The sequence below is a fragment of the Alexandromys fortis genome, unplaced genomic scaffold (genome assembly GCF_014885135.2).
Source record: "Alexandromys fortis isolate MF-2015 unplaced genomic scaffold, M_Fortis_MF-2015_v1.1 scaffold_152, whole genome shotgun sequence".
Classification (NCBI taxonomy): domain Eukaryota; kingdom Metazoa; phylum Chordata; class Mammalia; order Rodentia; family Cricetidae; genus Alexandromys; species Alexandromys fortis.
The window spans coordinates 856,173-874,897 of record NW_026068045.1 but is presented as its reverse complement, the minus strand read 5'-3'; the positions used below and the strand labels follow the sequence as shown (position 1 = coordinate 874,897).

The following is an 18,725-nucleotide window of genomic DNA, read 5'->3' as shown; positions in this document are numbered from 1 at the left end:
GGCATTAGGGCCCCGAAAGGGGAGGGGGCACTGGGGGCATCGACCGGCGGGGCGGGGCGGGGCGTGGTTGCGGGTGCCGCCCTCTCCTGGTGGCTGGTCTTTTAACACCGCCCCGCGCACGTGTCGCGCGAGGCCGGGCGGCGGCAGCTAGGAGCGCACGGACGGCTGCGTTGCCCGAGCTTGGCGGGCGCCGCCGCGATGCTGCGAGGCCAGCGGCGCGGGCAGCTGGGCTGGCATCACCGGGCCGCGGGGCTAGGAAGCCTGGTGGCTTTGCTGATGCTGGCCTCTGCCTGCGCCGCATCTTGTCGTGAGGCCTGCTGCCCCGTGGGCTCCTCGGGGCTGCGCTGCACCAGGGCAGGGACCCTGGATACCCTCCGTGGCCTGCGGGGCGCCGGGAACCTGACGGAGCTGTGAGTGTGTGGCGGGGAAGGAAAGCGGGATCAAGAGGGCACAGCCCTTCCCCGAGGGCGCGCACTCAGCTCTGGCTTGAGGGGCCAGACTTGGCTGCAGTAGGAGGCTGGCACGTGTAGCCTTTGGCTGTGCGGCAGCGGCTTTTGCTGCTGCTGCCACCACCCTGGCAAAGCGGCGCAGTCACTGTCTGGATGTCGCCCAGGATTAAGGGTAGCTGGGTTGCTGGCTTGGGGCAGAGCAAGAGGGAAACTGGGTAGACCAGGGCTTGGTCCAGCGATCTAGGAGCTTCTTTGTGGGGTTCATTCAAGAGCCCAAGTTGTGCCCTTTGGAGGATTGGTTAGCTGTGGAGAATTTGGCACTGTGCACCTTTGCCATCTTCTCTTTCTTAGGGGGAAGCCAGTCCCCAACCTCTTCCTTGTCGTGACCAGGGAATCTAGGTATTCTCAGGATTCGTGATTGAGCCGGAGTTGATGGGAGATGATGAGGAACCAGTTTGGTGTCTGAACTTTTCTTCCTTTCCACTGACTCCAAGACTTCTTAATTTGGATGTGGGAAATGAAAGTCCTTTGCTCTCCTCCCTCTTCCCTTTCACCGGCGTCTCCCTACCTGTATCAGGAGTCAGGGCGGTTGGTTGCCGAGAGAGTCTCCCTCTTCCAGGTGCAGAGTTTCGGCTCTGCAGTACTTAGACGTTCTGCAATAATTGGGTACAAAATACTTGAGCACTTCTTAGCAGCTGGTGAGACCGATGAGAGTATTGACCTGAAGGACTCAGCATCACATGGTGATGGCTGGAAAATACTTGAGTATTTTGCCTGCTGGTGGAGCCAACAGTCTGCACCCAGTTACTTGGGCATCTTGTGGTAATTAACGGAGATACTCAGTCTCGTTCTCATGGCTCTAGGGAGACCAAGAAAAGAGGAGATGGCCTTGTCTTGGTCTGGCCTAGGCTCCTGCATGAAGTCTAGATTGTTGCTCCCAGGCCTGTCCGTTCAGACCAGAGTCCAGGCTCCTGACTGCTCCCTTCAGGGTTCTCATTCCCTAGAGCCTTGCCAGGCTCCAAGAGAGTCCAGCCCAGGGACGGGGGCAGCGGGCAGGCCAGGGCTGTAGAAGAGGAGATTGGCAGGATGGTGAGCTGAGAGGTCCCCCTGGGTGGGGCCCAGTCCTCCCGCCTCCTCCTGCACAGTTCTCTCCCCTCCTCCCTCACCCGCATCGCTAACGAGGAGCTAATGGACTCGAATAGACAGATTGATTATGAATCTGAACAAACGAGGCGGCATGGAGCACTCTGCCTGACAGCTCGTACTTACCCAGCCCTTCACATCTGACCAGCTCCCCAGCATTCTGTAGCTTGAAACCCTTAGGACAGAACAGGGAAGGTTTTTTTAGGTTTCCAGGGTGAGGATGGACATGCACCGTCCTATTGGGGTCAAGGCTGCGATCAGGGAAGCACGGGGCACCTTGGACCGAGCTTTTTCCCTTGCTGCCCTTTTACAAAGGAAAAGCCCAGAAAAGAGGAGTTCTGAGAACTGTTAGTGAGTCAGGGGCCCATGCCACACACGAGGGTGGGGAGAGGGGAGGAGAACGTGGACATGCCACTGCAGAGGACATGGGAGTGAGTTCCCAGGAACTCCCAGATGCCAGATCTACAGATAGGACTGCAACCACAGCCACCCACCGCTGTGCTGCCTGCTCCTCTTTCTCCTTTTGCCTCCCCGGTTCTCTGTCCTTCTCTCTGTCTCTGTGACTCCCTGTCCTTATCGGTCTGTCAGTCTCTCTGCCCTCCGTCGGTCACCCCATTCAGCCCTCCTACGCCTCACACTCAGACTCCAGCAGTTCCATGCTCCCTTCCTTTCTCCTGGGTCTTTCATGGATTAAGGAGGGGCTAGGGGGTCCCCAACAGCTCAATGCTTTTTGCTTGCTTTGGAAAAAGTGCTGGAGAAGGGAGAGTAGGGGTTGCTGTGGGGAAGAACCAAAGGTTTTGAGGGGAGAGAGCAGGTGGTGTGTGTGTGTGTGTGTGTGTGTAAGACTGTGTCAATGAACCCAGATAGCAGCCTCTGAGCCATGTTTAAGAGAACACATCAGCACGGCAATTGGGGCATCCTTAGCACGGGGTGGAGCAGCAGCACTGAGAGCCTTGCCCTTGTGGAAGTGAGCCCCAGCATGACCCCCTGTGGTGGTGAGGTCTGCTGTAGAAGTGGAGCCCCAAGTTGAGAATGGCAGTGTGCACTGCCTAACGTGTGTTCACATCTCTTCCTCTGTGTGTGCATGGGAGAAGTGTACATGAGCTTTGCTCATGTGTGTCTGTGTATTTCCGTATACATGCTGTGTGTTTCAGGAGGCACGCGGGGGTCTGCATGTTTGTAAAGGTGAGGGTGCCTGCATGCCTGCATGCCCTGGTGTGATCTGTGAGTTGTGTCGGCATGTGGGGCATGTGCATGAATGGGTACGTGAAATGGGTCTGTGTGAGGGAGGTGGGTGGATGGGGTATGGGGTACCTCCACTGAGGTTCTAACCCTGCTGACCACCCTTCTCCCTACAGCTATGTGGAGAACCAGCAGCATCTGAAACGCCTGGAGTTCGGGGACTTGCAGGGCCTGGGGGAGCTGAGGAGCCTGTGAGGACTAAGGCGGGACTGGGCGCAGGGTGGTGGGTTCCCACATATATTGGGGTCTCAGAAGACCTGAGAATCTGGGAGAGGGGTGGAGGCTCAGGTGTTTGAGGGGTCCAGGTAGCTGTGGAAACTAAGGGATGGAGAGGGGTGTGCGACTCCACAGGGTTATCTGTCCTGGGTGGGCAGAGGGCAGAGCTTAAATTCCTCTCATCCCTTCCCTAGAACCATCGTGAAGAGTGGCCTCCACTTTGTGGCCCCAGATGCCTTCCAGTTTACTCCTCGGCTCAGTCACCTGTGAGTGGCTAGGCTGGGTCGGTGGGGGCGGGGCTGAGGAGGACCTGCAGGTGAGGAGTGCGGAGAGGCTTTCTGTTCCATAGGGCATTTCAGATTCTCGTGCAATCAGACTAGAATCCTTGTTGCCTAACTTCCGTGTTCTGTGCCTCAGAGATGCTTCTCAGAAGCGCTCACCCAGGTCTGCCTGGAGTTCACAGGGACTGAGGGACGAGGAGTCCCCTGGATTCTGGTCAGAATTTCAGCTCCTCTCCTGCAGGGTGTACTGACCTGGCCCCAGTGATGGTGTGTTCTGTCTGCTACTCCTCACCCTCCTCCCTCCTGAGAGCTACAGCTACTTGTCCTATAGAGGACCAAGAGGGACATGGAGTGGGTAGAAGACTCAGTTAGAGTTCTTAAGAGTCCCTCCCTGGGTTGGAGGCCTGTCATTCACAGAGTTGGGCCGGGTCCAGGGATTTAACCACAAGAGAGATGTTGTGTCCCCACTGTATGTCCTGGCTTTAAAATGTACACTTAGGGTTGGAAATATGGCCCAGTTAGTGGGTAGAGCATTTGCCCACTCTTCACAAAGCCCTGGGTTTGATCTCCACCGCCACAGACATTCCTATAACACACAGAAACAGGAGGATCAGAAGTTCCAGGTCATACATGACTGCACAGCAAGTTCCAGGCCAGCTTTTTTCTCAATAAAACAAAGGAACAACAGCAAAACTTTAAAGAGAATTTTAAAACGTGTACTTGGTGAGAGTTCATGATTCCCATGCCAGTGAGTGCGTGCAACCAACCTGGGGACAGAGATGGTATGATCCCATTTTATAGATGGAGATTCTGGGAATTAGGTTGTTTCAGACTGAGGTCACCTGGCTTTCCATGGCAGGACAGGCAGGACAGCACCCACCTCCAATCTGCCTCCAAGGTGGTTGTGTGAGGGTTCCCATCCAAGCCAGTCTGCAGCAAGTCAAGGATGGATAGGCAAGAGACTGGTTAGGGCATGTCTCTAGACACAAAGCTCAGAGGCTGCCAAAGCAGAGCCCCAGCTGGGTGCTCTCTCCTTTATCCAGGAAGCTCTGGCCCCAGGTCTCTTCCTGCTTGAAGTGCCTTTGGAGGAACAGGAAGGGGGGCTGAGGAAGTACTTTGACGTCCCTGTCTTGAGGTTAGGCAGGGGAGGGGGTTGTGAGGGCCTAGGTCCTCCTCTCCTCCTTGGTGGGGAGCACAGATGGAGCCCCTTACCCCAGCTGTGGCCTCAGCACTTCGCCAGCTGGGGCTGAGGTGTGGGGGGAGGGCAACCGGCTGTTCCCTTGGATTCCTCTCCCTGGGGTCAGTCAGGGAGGGGGTTAAGTGGGATTAACCCTTCTTGTCCCAAGGAGATTGTACTCAGAGCCTTACCTGCCCAGGCATTCTTACATTCCCACATACCCACAGGCACAGCCCTTCCCTGGGCCTGTTCTAATTGCCTGACCTGCAGGGGGGGGGGGGCAGCAGCCTCCTTCATGCTTCTGCCTCAGACTGGGTCAGAGTGAGGTCACTGGCTCAGGGCATCTGTCCTCCCACAGGAATTTGTCCTCCAATGCTTTGGAGTCCCTTTCCTGGAAAACCGTGCAAGGCCTCTCCCTGCAGGACCTGTGAGTGTGTGGGCAAGGGCAGGGCAAGGGGTCAGTGTGTGATATGTGACTGTGTGTTTGTGTCTCCAGGACTTTATGTTACTGTGTCTGTGTGGAACAGGGGACGGGGTGGGACGTGGGGTATCTTTGGAGACTGTTGTGTCTGTGAGCTTACCCTGGGGATTATGTACATGTCTGTCATTCAGTTCCCTCCATCAAGGCAGGGACTAGGCTGGGCTGGGAGTAGCTGTGTGTTTTCAGAGGCCAGGCTCAGAGCTATGTTGAACACACTACAGCCACCATGATGCCCGATTCTCAGTACACACAACAGTGCACAAGGGTGATGGGTCCCCAAAGCCACAGACCATGCAAGACACCCTTCTTGTCTCTGTGCTCGGCTTCTCACTCTAGAGCTAGGGTAAAGGGACTCCCTACAGCCCCCAGTGCCATCTACAACAGTCTGCCCTGTTACTGCGTTGGCTATGGGCCTGGCCCCCTTCTGCTTAGACCCCTTGTATCCAGCCATCTCCGGAGCACCTCCTCAGGCCTGTCGCATCCTCTTTTCCTGACTCCTGGCTCACCCTACCCAACAGGACCTTGTCAGGGAACCCGCTGCTCTGCTCCTGTGCTCTGTCCTGGCTCCAGCGCTGGGAGCAGGAGGTGCTGTGTGCTGTACATACGCAGGAACTCCAGGGGTCCGGGCCTGGGGGCCAGTTACTCCCACTCAGACACAACACCAGTTGTGGTAGGTGCTGCTGTAGGACGGGCAAGCCTGGGGTCTGCCCGGAGGGACTTGGGGTAGCATTGGACCCTGGAGGCTGGATGTACTGCTTAGATTTGGCATCATGAATAGGGTGGGACTCACAAGCCCACTCTTAGGTTCTACTGTTGCTCCATACTCTGGGTGGCAGGTGTACCAACAGTGAAGATCCAGATGCCCAACGACTCTGTGGAAGTAGGGGATGACGTATTTCTGCAGTGCCAGGTGGAGGGGCAGGCCCTGCAGCAGGCTGGCTGGATCCTCACAGAGCTGGAAGGGGCAGCCACAGTGAAGGTGAGAAGGGACAAAGATCAGGCCACAAGGGACAGAAACAGCTCAGCCCTCATGCTAACAGGGTGACAGTGGGGTCCTCAGGACAGGACTCCTGGATCCCAGGTCTTGGGCTCCATCTTTGAGCAAATCATCTTTGCAAGAGAGTGAACTGTAGCTCTCATGTGGGACCCAGGAGGGATCTGACGCGCCATTCTTCCCATAGATTCTTTTTCTAGCTTAGGAAACGGAGGCCTGGGGACAGACCCAGGGCTTCTGGAGTCTCCTGGACACTCAGGAAGCAGTGCTCTCTTGGGTGTGTTATGACCGCATTAGCGAAGGGCAACTGACTCCAGCTCTCTGTTCATGTGTGTGCGTCGGCACACACGTGGAGTCAGGACTAACCTGGATGTCCGTCCTCATTGCCATCTCATTTCTCTTCCTTTGCTGCTTGTCTGTGAGCTTCCAGCAACTTTCTCGTCTCTGCCTCCCATCTCACAGGAGTCCAGCTTGATGTGGGTTCTGGGGAATCCAAACTCTGATCCCCCATACTGGTGCAGCAAATGCTTTACCCACTGAGCTGTCCCTTCAGTCCTCACTAAATACTTCCTGGAATAACTTACACACACGCACACACACACACACACACACACACACGCACGCACACACGCACGCACACAAAGTCCCTATTTCTACCTGCTTTTTGGTTTTCTTCTTTTTTTATTTTTATTTATTTTATTTTATTTTTTTTGAGACAGGGTTTCTCTGCAGCTTTGGAGCCTATCCTGGGGTTTTCTTATTTGTAAACTGAGGTAGCCATGGTGGCCCTTTTGACATCCTCCCTGCCCCTAGGCATTGTTTGGCTTCCGTCTCTCTTACCTGAGCATCTTCCCAGACCTTGCATCTGTTCTTAAGCTGGCCACAGGCCACTGACAGCAGCTACAGCTGACTTCAGAGGCCCCCTGCAGGGTTCTGAGTGGTGTAGCTCTGGCTGTCTTGAACAGGCTGCTCAACCCTCTCAACACACCCCAGGTCGGGTGTGACTTTCCTATGGAAGTTTTGGAAACAGGTGTTGGTAACACGTCACTTCCCTAAAGAGATGGCTGAGACAGGCTTCCCGAAGTTGTCTGAAGATGTCCCCCACACACAGACTCTCCTCTGCTTGTCCCTTTCTCTTACTCATTCTCAGTGACCTGGCACTCTGAGTGGGAAGAGCTGCCCCCTACTTACCCCAGGGGTCTCCAGCAATTGGAGTTGATTCTGCTTTTACAGTGAGGGTCCCTTAACTGAACATCCTCATCCCATAGGTCAACTTCCTAATTTCTGGATGGGCACAGCCCCCTGTCAGAGCCCAGTAAAATTGTGACCAAGACCTCTGAGGTCGATGGGTGGTGGTGGTGCACGCCTTTAATCCCAGCACTTGGGAGGCAGGGGCAGGTGGATCTTTGAGTCTGAGGCCAGCCTGGTCTACATTGTAAGTTCTAGACCAGCTAGGGCTACATGCTGAGACTCAGTTTCTGGGGGTGAGACTTAGTTCTGCCTAACTCCAGCTTAGAAGCACTCGCTGAACTCAAGACTGAGACTTTTTTTTTTTTTTAAAAAAAAAAGATTTATTTATTTATTATGTATACAACATTCTGCCTTGATGTATACCCGCACACCAGAAGAGGGCGCCAGATCTCAGTACAGATGGTTGTGAGCCACCATGTGGTTGCTGGGATTTGAACTCAGGACCTCTGGAAGAGCAGGCAGTGCTTTTAACCTCTGAGCCATCTCTCCAGCCCAAGACTGAGACTTCTTGAAAGGCCATCTGATTCCCACGTGGTGAGGCCATGGTGTCTTAGGAAGATAATCTTTTGGTGGTGATTCCATATCAGTCACTCCTCTCTCCAGTGTCACCACTGGCATTGTCTTCCTTTGCCAAGGGAAGGCTGCTGTGGCTGAAGCTGCTTCTAGCTACAACCAGTTTGCAGTCCCCTTCCTTGGCCCGAGACTGAGTTTGATAGAACTTCGTGAGCCAGGAATGAGTTGGCAAGGTTCTCCTTTGCCCTCTGATGGGCTCCATGAGAAGGTGGCAGCTGGGCTTCCATGACTGCTGTTTGGCCCCTTGGTTGCACCCTCCATTGTAGAGTGCTAACTACTATTTTGAGGCTGTTGTTTGTGCTTTAGAGTCCCCTGACCCAGGAGCTACTCTACAAACTGTCCCAGATCTGCTCCCCTTCTCTTGTTTCCCCCAGCCCCCCTCTTTCAATATGGGGTCATAGGGCTCCCAAATTTATCAGCTCTGCCCCCCTGCTTCCTTCCTATGCCTGCCGAAACTCTTCTGATGACTCTTTCTTCCCTGTTCCAGAAATCTGAAAATCTGCCATCCCTGGGGCTAACTCTGGTCAATGTCACCAGTGACCTCAACAAGAAGAATGTGACATGCTGGGCAGAGAATGATGTGGGCCGGGCTGAGGTCTCTGCCCAAGTCAGCGTCTCCTGTAAGCCCCTGTGACAGCCCCTGCACCCACCCCCACTCATCTCCTCTTCCCTGAAAAGAGATGGGGTAGACGGGAGGGTGAGTGGGCATCTCCACAGCTGCTCCCTCCAGCTGTTTCCAGATTCCCACGAAAACCTGATCCTGCTTGGGAAGTCCTGGAGGCTCCTCAGGGCCGGAGGGTTAGAGATGGATTTCTTTCTGGCCCACTGCCCAAGCTACCTGAGGCCCTCAGCACCAGCTGCAGGCTGGCCTCATGGCCTGCTCCTCTGTAAGGCTTTTGTCCTACCTCCTTATTCGTTTTGTCCCTTAGGGTTTGGTCTAGGTCTGGGATGGCCCAGGAGTGAACTTCCAGCTCAGGCTGACATTGCACAGGCTGAGCATCATGGTTAGAATGAGCTCAGGGCTGGACTTCGAGTGAAGGAGGCTTACGTCAGTTCTGCATCTTGTTTAATGGAGGGGGTGCAGCTTAAAGAGGGGAATTCCTCTCTTGAATTCCTTTTAATGCTTGTTGCTTAATTTCTCTAGCTTTGCCAACAAATTATCTTTAATCTATGTTGCAGTATCACTTCTCTTTTATTGTGAAATACGTGTTATGCACAGTAAGCATACACGTTATTTAGTTACTGATTTATTTAGAGACAGGGTCTTGCAGTGAACCCAGGCACAATCTTCCTGCCTCAGTGAACTTCAGTGATGACAGAATTACCACACCTAGCTGACATGCACACTGTAAGCAGGACTTACCCTTGCCAGGACTTTGTAAGACCCCCGCGGTCAGTCCCAGCTCAGCTCTCCATCCTAACTTTTATGTTCAGTACTTCCTTGAGAAAATGATTTTCCACAGGGGCTGGGAATTGAGCAGTTACAAGCATTTTCTATTGTTTAAAAGCCCTTAGGTCAGGCAGTGGTGATGCATGCCTTTAATCCCAGTACTTGGGAGGCAGAGGCGGGCAGATCTCTGTGAGTTCAAGGCCAGCCTGGTTTAAAAGTGAGTTCTAGAACAGTCAGTGCTACACAGAGAAACCCTGTCTTGAAAAACCAAAAAATGAAAAAAGAACCCAAAAAACCCCAAACAACAAAAAGATCTTTTCTACATGTCTGTTTCCCTATTAGGAATTTTTTTACACATTATATAAATGAAAACTTACTCTATGTATTATATTTTATCTATTTTATTTTGTCTAACCTCATATTTATGAAATCCACCTGTGACAACAAAAGTAACTATAATTCCTTTGTGTGCCACATTTCATGGTGTGAATGCTGGTAAAAATTCCCATAAATTTATATGTGTTTATACACATATGTTACATATATATTTTTTCTATTATTGAGGGACTTTATTTTTTAGGACTATGACTGTCTCAAAGCCATGTTTCTTGATTATTTTCCATTCTTTTTTTTTTTCCTTTAGTGCTGTAGCTGTCCTGGGGTGGACCCCAGGACCTGCTGCGTCCCAGCTGACCACACGCTCTCTTCCTGAGCCAACCCTAGCGCTGTTGTCTGTTTGCTTAGAGACACAGTCTAAGTTACCCTCCTGCCTCCCAGGCAGCTTGCCTGGCAGACCATTACCATCAGACCTGTCCCGGGCTCCCGCTGTGCTCCTTAAGCCTCCCAACTTTGTCCCTTTGCCATCACATTCAGTACCATCTGCTAACTTTCTTCCAAGTAGGTCTCCTAGAGAACTCCTTAGGACCTGCTGTCCTGTCTCCTGACCCTGACTTCTCCCTCCCTTGGCTCCTCCCTGCCCGTTGCCCACTTCCTGTCATTGCCCTCTTTCCATAGTCCCAGCCAGTGTGCGCCTGGGCATGGCCGTGGAACAGCACCATTGGTGCATACCCTTCTCTGTGGATGGGCAGCCGGCACCCTCTCTGCGCTGGCTCTTCAACGGCTCCGTGCTCAATGAGACCAGCTTCATCTTCACTCAGTTCTTGGAGTCGACACTGACGAATGAGACCATGCGGCACGGCTGCCTTCGCCTCAACCAGCCCACCCATGTCAACAACGGGAACTACACACTGCTGGCTGCCAACGCCTACGGCCAGGCTGCTGACTCCATCATGGCTGCCTTTATGGACAACCCTTTTGAGTTCAATCCCGAGGACCCCATCCCTGGTGTGAGAGCTGCCCTGAACCCTGCCCTGCTCCTGGGAGGCACCTGGGTGGAGATCCAGTCATCCAGGGAGGTCTGACCTCTGTCTGCCATGGCCCTGGTTCCCAGAGCTAGACTCCTTTGTCCTGGACAAGAGCTGGTAGCCAGTTCTATGCTTCCCCCTTGCCCCTCTCCCAAGCCAGGCCTGCTGAGGCCCTGAGCTTGTCTGAGCCCACCTGTCAGGCCGAAGAGAGGCTGTGCGCTCCAGGCAGCTCCAGCAGCCGACCCCACCCCATAAAGGAGCATCCTGGAGGGCAGGGTCCACCGCTCCCCCTCTGATCGCTTTCTCTCCTCCTTCCTGCTGCAGTCTCCTTCTCGCCAGTGGGTGAGTGGCCTGGGCTGGAGGGCAGCTGTGTTGGCTCAGAGCTGAAGCAGAGGGGACAGCTAGCTGGGTCCCTGAACTGTGGCCAGGGTGGGGAGCTGCTGGAGGAGACATGACACTGTGTGAAGGCCTACCCTTTATGCCCTGTGTCTCCACAGACACAAACAGCACATCAAGAGACCCAGTGGAGAAGAAAGATGAAACGCCTTTTGGGGTGAGCGTGGAATGTGGGAGCTGATGGGGGACGTGGAATGGGGCGGTCGGGCATGGCTCCTTTGCCTGACATTTGGAACTAGAGCAGGACAGTCAGTCTGTTGTGTCCTGAGCTTGGTTAGATGCTTCCCCAGCCAGGCTGAGGTCACTAGGAAAGCAGGGCTGGGGGCCTGGCTCCAGACTCCTCTGTAAGAAGGATCTATGCAAGAGTACAGAAACCTTTAGGACTGACCCTACTTCTAGGTCTCCGTGGCTGTGGGTCTAGCTGTCTCTGCTGCCCTCTTCCTTTCTGCCCTGCTCCTTGTGCTCAACAAATGTGGACAGAGAAGCAAATTTGGGATCAACCGTGAGTTGGCAGTAGAGGGCTGTCCTAGGGCTTCCCATCTATGTTCCGTGTTCAGCACAGGGCAGGGGTTATCTGTGTGTGTGGGGGGGTCATTTTAGAGGCAGCAGCTGTTCATTGGTGACTGTGTCAAACACTGAGTGTGTCTGGAGGGCTTGGCTCTGTGAGGAGCAGGAGGGCACTTTGGTGTCAGGGGCCAGTCACCCCTGTGCTTTCCTTCCCTGCCTACTGTCTTGCTCTTTCCCTCCTTCAAGCAAGGATGGAGACGGTGCCTTGGCTGTGATTTTCCATGTTGTTGTGTCTCTTCCCCAGGCCCTGCTGTGCTGGCCTCAGAGGACGGGCTCGCCATGTCCCTACATTTTATGACATTGGGTGGCAGCTCTCTTTCCCCTAGTGAGGGCAAAGGCTCCGGACTCCAGGGCCACGTCATGGAGAACCCTCAATACTTCAGTGATGCCTGTGAGGAACTGTGTTACAGTAGACAAGTGTGAGCATGGTGTGTGTGTGTGTGTGTGTGTGTGTGTGTCTGTCTGTCTGTCTGTCTGTCTGTCTGTCTGTAATCTATGTAAAGCCCCTGGGCCATCATTGTGCTGACCCAGGTCTGTCCCCACCCTACCTCACAGTCTAACACGGCTCCTGGCTCCAGCCCTGCTCAGAGCCATATCTCCCACATTGGACTCTCCCCGGCCAGATCCTTCCATCCACCCACACCCCATTTCCTGTGGCTGCACTGCCCTTACCACTGCCCTATCCTGCCCATGCCAGGGCTGCCTTCTGACTTTCCAAGCCCCTCCCAGGTGTCCATCACATCAAACGCCGGGACATTGTGCTCAAGTGGGAACTAGGGGAGGGAGCTTTCGGAAAGGTCTTCCTCGCTGAGTGCTACAACCTTCTGCATGAGCAGGACAAGATGCTGGTGGCTGTCAAGGTGAGACCGTGGTCCTGGTAAGGACTACTGGCTTGTGCCTCTCAGAGCACCATCATGGCAGGGTGGGGGGGTCCCCTCCAGCTCTGTCCCCATCCCTTCCCAGGCACTGAAGGAGGCTTCTGAAAGTGCTCGGCAGGATTTCCAGCGGGAGGCGGAGCTGCTCACCATGCTCCAGCACCAGCACATTGTGCGCTTCTTCGGGGTCTGCACTGAAGGTCGCCCGTTGCTCATGGTCTTTGAGTACATGCGTCACGGGGACCTCAACCGTTTTCTCCGGTACAAGAACCCAGTCCCTTCACCGTCTGCCTGTTTGATGGGGAGATCCCAGGGAGGGTCAGAAAGGCCCAGTTCCCACCCCCAGGGAAGTAGAGTGGGCAGGTGTGTGGATGTGGGCATGTCTGGGGGACAGTTGCTGGAGGTCAAAGCTCTGAGCTTCGGGACCATGGTTCTGTAAGAGTCTGTGCATTTATGTGCATAGAGAGGCCAGGCCTGCAGGGAGATGTGGCGTGGAGGATGCTGACCCCAAGCAGCCAGAAGGCCCCTTCTGTGTCTGTGTGCTTGTGCAGTGCTGTAGTTTTCAGACTCTAAGTATATAAGATGTCACACAAAACTCTGATGTTGGTTTCTGATACTTGTAATCACTTTGAGAGATGTGTTGCCTTCACAAGAAGACTTGGGGTGACAAGACCTTCCCAAGGGCACACAGGAAGTGAAGGGTGCCTCTCTAGTATAACTCCTACCCTCAGATACAGGATGTGATAGTCCTCCGCCCCCAAGGTAGCCATAGGATCAGGCAGAGTTAGCTAGTGGGAACACCAGGGTTCAGAATCAGCTACCATGTCTGTGAACCTTCATTTCTGGCCAAGAGCACACACCAGGGGAATGAAGACAGAGAAGGCTTCTGGAAGGAGGGGCATTAAAACTGAGACTCTGGTCAAGAGGCAGAGAAGTAAGTCAGGGAAAGGAGGCGGGGCCAGCGTAGCTGGGAGGGAGGAAGCTGTGGTTCTGGGTGGGAAGGCAATGAGCAGCTGATGCTCATGGTGTGATTTCCCAGCAGCTCTAGGGAGTGAAGGCTCATGGGTGCAGTTGCTAGGACTCAGAGACCTTGAGGACTGTACCCTGGGACAGTGGACCCCTGAGGGGCACTGAGTGGCTCAGGTGCATGGAGGTGGACAGGCAGAAGAGCCAGCGTCAAGGCAGGCCATGGAGAGCTATCTTCTTGTTTGCAGACAGGGTGCAGGCCTAGCTAGAGAGATGTTATCAAATGGGACCCAGGCTGTGTGAGGAGCAGCTGGTAATCCTCCTTGGAGTACCAGGAAGGAAGGGAGAATCTGAGGCAAGCCTGGGAGCTTTGGGCAGGAGGCTGGGGCCTCTGTGATTCCAGCTTCCTCCAATGACACATGGGACCTCCCCATCAGCTATGCTGCCTCCTGGCCCGGCCTCCTTTCCCTGACTTACTTCTCGGCCTCTTGATCGGAGTCTCAATTTTAATGCCCCTCCTTCTAAGAAGCCTTCTCTGTTTTCCCCCTGGAGTGTGCTTATTCATTCTCTACTCCAGTGCACTGGCTTCAGAGGTGTTCAACAAACACTTGGCCAATTGGAAAAGGCATTGCTAGCAAAGCAACCAGTAAAAAGAAGGCTAGGAAGAGAAAGTGTTTGGGAAGTGATCAGGACAGCCTGGACTTGGGGGCTGTGGTGCACCCTGGAAACCTTGGCAAAGGAAAAGCATCTGAGGAATAGCTGAACTCTAAGGACAAGAGTGGAGGGACAAGGACAGGAGATCCAAAGAGGACTCTGGAGCTGGAGGAGGCAGAGTGGGTGAGGGAGCAGAAACAGCTCAGCTTAGCAAAGACTGTGCCTAAGTGCTGTGACAACAAAAGTGGGTACTGGGGCAGCTGGGGGCTGGGCTGAGATTCTCGAGGACTATGGAGTTAGTATCCTTGGTGGTAGGGTTGGTCATGGTTGCCCTTAACCCCAACTCTCCAGACAGCTGCCTCCTCCTCCTCTTCCTTCATCACATCCAGTTCTAGAGCATGTGCTGCTGAAGTAAGCACCATCACACCCAATTCCAGGCGTCCCCTCCACAGCTCCTCCCCCTCCCTCCCAGCGTTTCCTTCTCCTGTCTTCCTCAGGTCCCATGGGCCCGATGCGAAGCTGCTGGCCGGTGGTGAGGATGTGGCTCCTGGTCCTCTGGGCCTTGGGCAGCTGCTGGCCGTGGCTAGCCAGGTGGCTGCCGGTATGGTGTACCTGGCCAGCCTGCACTTTGTGCACCGGGACCTGGCCACACGCAACTGTCTGGTGGGTCAGGGACTAGTGGTCAAGATTGGAGACTTTGGCATGAGCAGGGACATCTACAGCACAGACTATTACCGTGTAAGGGTCCCTAAATGCTCCTCCGGCACCCATACTGTACACACCCTGGCTTGGAATTTGTGAGACCCTGCAACTGCCCTCCTCTTCCTCTAGCAGTGCGGGCTCTGGCCTTTGGCCTCTGACCTGCTGTCCTTTGCAGCACCTCAGCCCTGGCCCTCACCTTCTGTCTATTTAATATGGCGGGCCTGGCTTTGTGGTTGCCCCTACTGGAGGTGATGTACATCTTGGCAGGTGGGAGGCCGGACCATGCTACCCATTCGCTGGATGCCGCCTGAGAGTATCCTTTACCGCAAGTTCAGCACTGAGAGTGATGTGTGGAGCTTCGGGGTTGTGCTCTGGGAGATCTTCACCTACGGAAAGCAGCCCTGGTACCAGCTCTCCAACACCGAGGTCAGCCCTGCTAGGCATCCAGGGGCCCCGTGCTTTTCCCTCAGCCCCTTTCCCCTTCCTTTTTCCTTTCCTGGTCCTTCTCTTGCTCGGTCTCCCAGCTGGCTCCTAGTTGGCCCTTGGAGATCATTGTGGCTCAAGCCCAGGTCATGCCTGTGTGCAGGGCAGAGCAGAGGGTGGGAGAGAGGTCCTGATATAGAACAGCAAGAAGGCTGGAGATTAGTTGGAGAGGGCCGTCCCTGCCTTCCCTGCCCTCTGGCTGCCACAGCTAGAGCAGACCCCAGGTGTTCTGTCTCCCAGCAGCTCCCCAGCCTCCCCTTGGCTTCCAGCTGTCAGTTTCCATTTCTTCTTCTAATGCAGTCTGTTCCCCTGAGGCGGGTGGGGTGGGGGAGAGGGTTATAGATTTTAATTTTCTCAAGCACTGAGAGAAGGAATGGAATTAGTGTTGCCCATAATCTAAGTCCTCTAATGGAGATGGGGAGAAGGGGAAGAGGCTCCAGGCGGCTTCTGCAACCATCTCCCTGTCACCATCTCCTCTGTTGGACCCTGTGGCCGCCCAGCAGCCCTTCCCGGAGTCTCACTGTGATCTTTATTGCTACAGTTTCTTTTCAGCTATATTCCCACAGTATGGTGCCCACAAAGGGAGAAGCAAGAGTTGCCTCTGCCTTAAACCAAAACAGCCACTTTCCCCCCAAAGGCTGTAGCTGTGGTGCCATGCTGCTCCTGTCTTGCACAGCTGGGAGATGGAGGCTGGGGCTGAGGATCTTGGCAATGCCATAGCCTCACCCTCTTCATCCCACCCGGCAAGTCATCCTTGGTTGTGACACAAGGCTTCTGGAGGCAATCCTAGACCGATTAAGGGTTGCCTTAATCATTCCTGCTTTTCAGAGCCGGAGCAGGAAGGAACCTCACGGTTTGCAGGGTATGGTACAGTGCAGTCAGCCAGGCAGGACCCATCTGTAACCTCCACGCCCTGGTCCCTCAGTTCGCCCTCCTCTCTGTTTCTCCTGTGGTACAGGCGATTGAGTGCATCACGCAGGGTCGGGAGCTGGAGCGGCCGCGCGCCTGCCCTCCTGATGTCTACGCCATCATGCGTGGCTGCTGGCAACGTGAACCGCAGCAACGACACAGCATGAAGGATGTACACGCCCGTCTGCAGGCCCTGGCGCAGGCACCTCCCAGTTATTTGGATGTCCTGGGCTAGGAGCTGAGCCTGGCTGTCAGGACACCCTGAGGTTCCTCAGCACCCAGCAGCTACCTCACTCCAGCCTCTCACTCTCAGCATGTGGAGGGGGCCGGCAGGCTGGGTGTGGAGGTAGCCTTGCTTCATGGCCAGCAGCCACCATAATAGCAATTATATTTATTATCCCTGGCTGTGTTTCTTGCCCATTCTTGGGGATAAGGGCTTTGGGACTTAGTAGACTCTGTGCTCTCTGGGTCTCTGGAGTTGATTCCCACTCTGATCCCTTTGGGTTGCTGCCCTGTTCTGTGCAGCTGTTACCCACTTCATCTCCCCTCACCTGGTTACAGTCTCTCCACACCCTCACTGTGTTTGGTTTTCAGAAAGGCTGTGTAGGGCCCCTGGGGATGGTAGCCGCTGCTGGTGTGGGTAGACAGAGCAAGTACACATTAGAACAAATGAACAAGACAGAAAGAAACTCTGTGTGTGTCTGTGTGTCTCTCTGTGCGTCTGTGTGTGTATCTGTGTGTATGTCTGTCTGTCTGTATGTGTCTCTGTGTGTGCGTGAGTGTGTGCATACGTGTGGCAGGAGCAGAGTAAAGGATCAAAGGAACAGAGTAGTGGTACACACCTTTAACCCCAGCTACTCAGGAGACTGAGCACAGCAGGAGAATCTCACATTCAAGGATTTACCTGGGCTTCAGAGTCAGTTCAAAGTCAGCCTGGGCAACCTAGGAAGACCCAGTCTCAAAACAAGAAGAAAAAAGAGGCCTGGGGAATAGCTCAGTGGTAGACCCTTGCCTGGTATGTGTGAGGTCCTGGGTTCAATTCCCAGGACTGTGGGTGAAGGTGGGAATGGGAGAGAGACTGAAGATGAAGGACCAAGACCCCATTTTTTCCCTTCTGCTTCCCTTCTTGCCCTGCTTCTTTGAGATTAATACTTTGAGGTGGGGTTTGGGCACGGTGACTTGCCAAGAACAGACCTCTGGTGCTATTCTGTACTACTCCTAGAGCAGATGGGGGTCTACCTTCCTTTGTGACCTTAACCGAAGGGCCTGAGGCTTCTGTCACACTAATACCCCGAACTCTGCCACACCAGGGGAGCGGAGCTTGGTCTCCTTGCCTCTCCCTGGAGCAGCAGCACTTCGGCCAATCACTGGCTGGGCTCCTACAGCATCACACGCTCAAATCACACAGCTCCTGAGGCAAATGATGGCTGTCCTCTGTCCCTGGGTGCCCAGTTCCCTGCCCTGTCCCCGTGATTCAATCTGTTCTTATCACCCTGGGCCGGGCCCTGCAGTGTGTCTGTCTCTTATCCAGGCTGGTTCCAGCTAATGGAGGGCTAGCCCAGGGCGGCAGGATGATTGATGGGAGCTCTGGTCCCCAGGGCCCTCGTTGGCAGGCTCTCCTTTCCTGCCTTGGGATAGGCAGTGCTGTCTCACCCTAGAAGGGGGACAGAGCAGAGACATCAGAGCTGGCAGGTGAGGCCATGGGCAAGAGCTACAGATGGAAGCTAAGAGAGACAGAGGGAGGAGCGGAGACAAAGAAGAGGGTAACACACAGGCACCGGAGTCCTAAGTGCCCAGGACCCCACTCCTTCTGTCCTCTGGTCCTCTGTGGGTGAGGAGTGGGTGCTGGCAGACTTGGAGGCCCTGCTGGGGATACGGGGCTCTGAGGTTTGCTGCACTGAGCAGGATTGGGTAGGACTTGGAGGCCAGATAGCACACAAGACCTGAAAAGCCTGCGAGCCATTTCCAGGTTTGCTCATGGGGCATGGAGACCCTTTGAGCCCCACTGGAGATGCCAAACAAAAGGGCACAGAGTTCTGGGGATGTGGCAGAGAGATCTAGGAACAGCAGAGATGGCTACCAGCGCTTCAGGCAACAGGGCTTGAAGCTTTGCGGTGGGGCAAGAAAGGACTATACCTTTATTCTGCTAGTGGCCTCCTTCTCAATGGATGTTCAGACACTTGTCCACAGCGCCCCGACCTCCCACACGCAGCCGCTGTCCACAGTGCTGGTCTGGATGGAGGCATGCGCATGTGAGCACATACAAACAGCACAGCTTTCCATTACTGCTGGGTCCCATTGCCATTAACAATGTCCTTGTCCCACTGTGGCCCCTGCCCCCTTTCTGTTAATTACCTCCTGGCTGTGCCAAGTCCATTAGCTGCCCTCAGTCCCAGGGGCCGAGCACCAGCTGAGATGGATAGCTACAAGAAGATGGGTAGAATGGGGCCCTGGGGGTTTTGGGGGGATTGAGATTGAGATAGCAACCTGGGGCCAGAGGGCAGTGTTAGCCCCTCCCTCCATTTCCTCTTCAGATAAGAGCTGTGTTGGCTGGAAGGGAGGCTCCGAGAGAGGCTGGGGTATTTGGAGAACTGAGCAGAGGAACCAGGCTT

General features: G+C 54.5%; 1 protein-coding gene across 1 annotated transcript; it reads left to right on the top strand.

The window, feature by feature from the left end:
- Window positions 1-144: 144 nt before the first annotated feature.
- On the top strand, window positions 145-16,516 carry Ntrk1 (neurotrophic receptor tyrosine kinase 1). Its single transcript, XM_050118756.1, has 17 exons — window positions 145-410; window positions 2,951-3,025; window positions 3,245-3,316; window positions 4,867-4,935; window positions 5,508-5,659; window positions 5,826-5,968; window positions 8,295-8,427; window positions 10,212-10,541; window positions 10,886-10,903; window positions 11,059-11,114; window positions 11,357-11,459; window positions 11,769-11,915; window positions 12,254-12,384; window positions 12,488-12,660; window positions 14,517-14,757; window positions 14,989-15,147; window positions 16,163-16,516. The coding sequence occupies exons 1-17, from the start codon at window positions 199-201 to the stop codon at window positions 16,346-16,348; spliced, it is 2,400 nt and encodes a 799-aa protein (XP_049974713.1). The 5' UTR covers window positions 145-198; the 3' UTR covers window positions 16,349-16,516.
- Window positions 16,517-18,725: the final 2,209 nt, after the last annotated feature.

Coding starts and splice junctions, on each gene's coding strand:
- Ntrk1 (XM_050118756.1), top strand. CDS start 199: ATGCTGCGAGGCCAGCGGCGCGGGCAGCTGGGCTGGCATCACCGGGCC. Junction 3,026..3,244: donor CTGGGGGAGCTGAGGAGCCT/GTGAGGACTAAG, acceptor TCCCTTCCCTAG/AACCATCGTGAAGAGTGGCC. Junction 11,460..11,768: donor AAGCAAATTTGGGATCAACC/GTGAGTTGGCAG, acceptor TCTCTTCCCCAG/GCCCTGCTGTGCTGGCCTCA.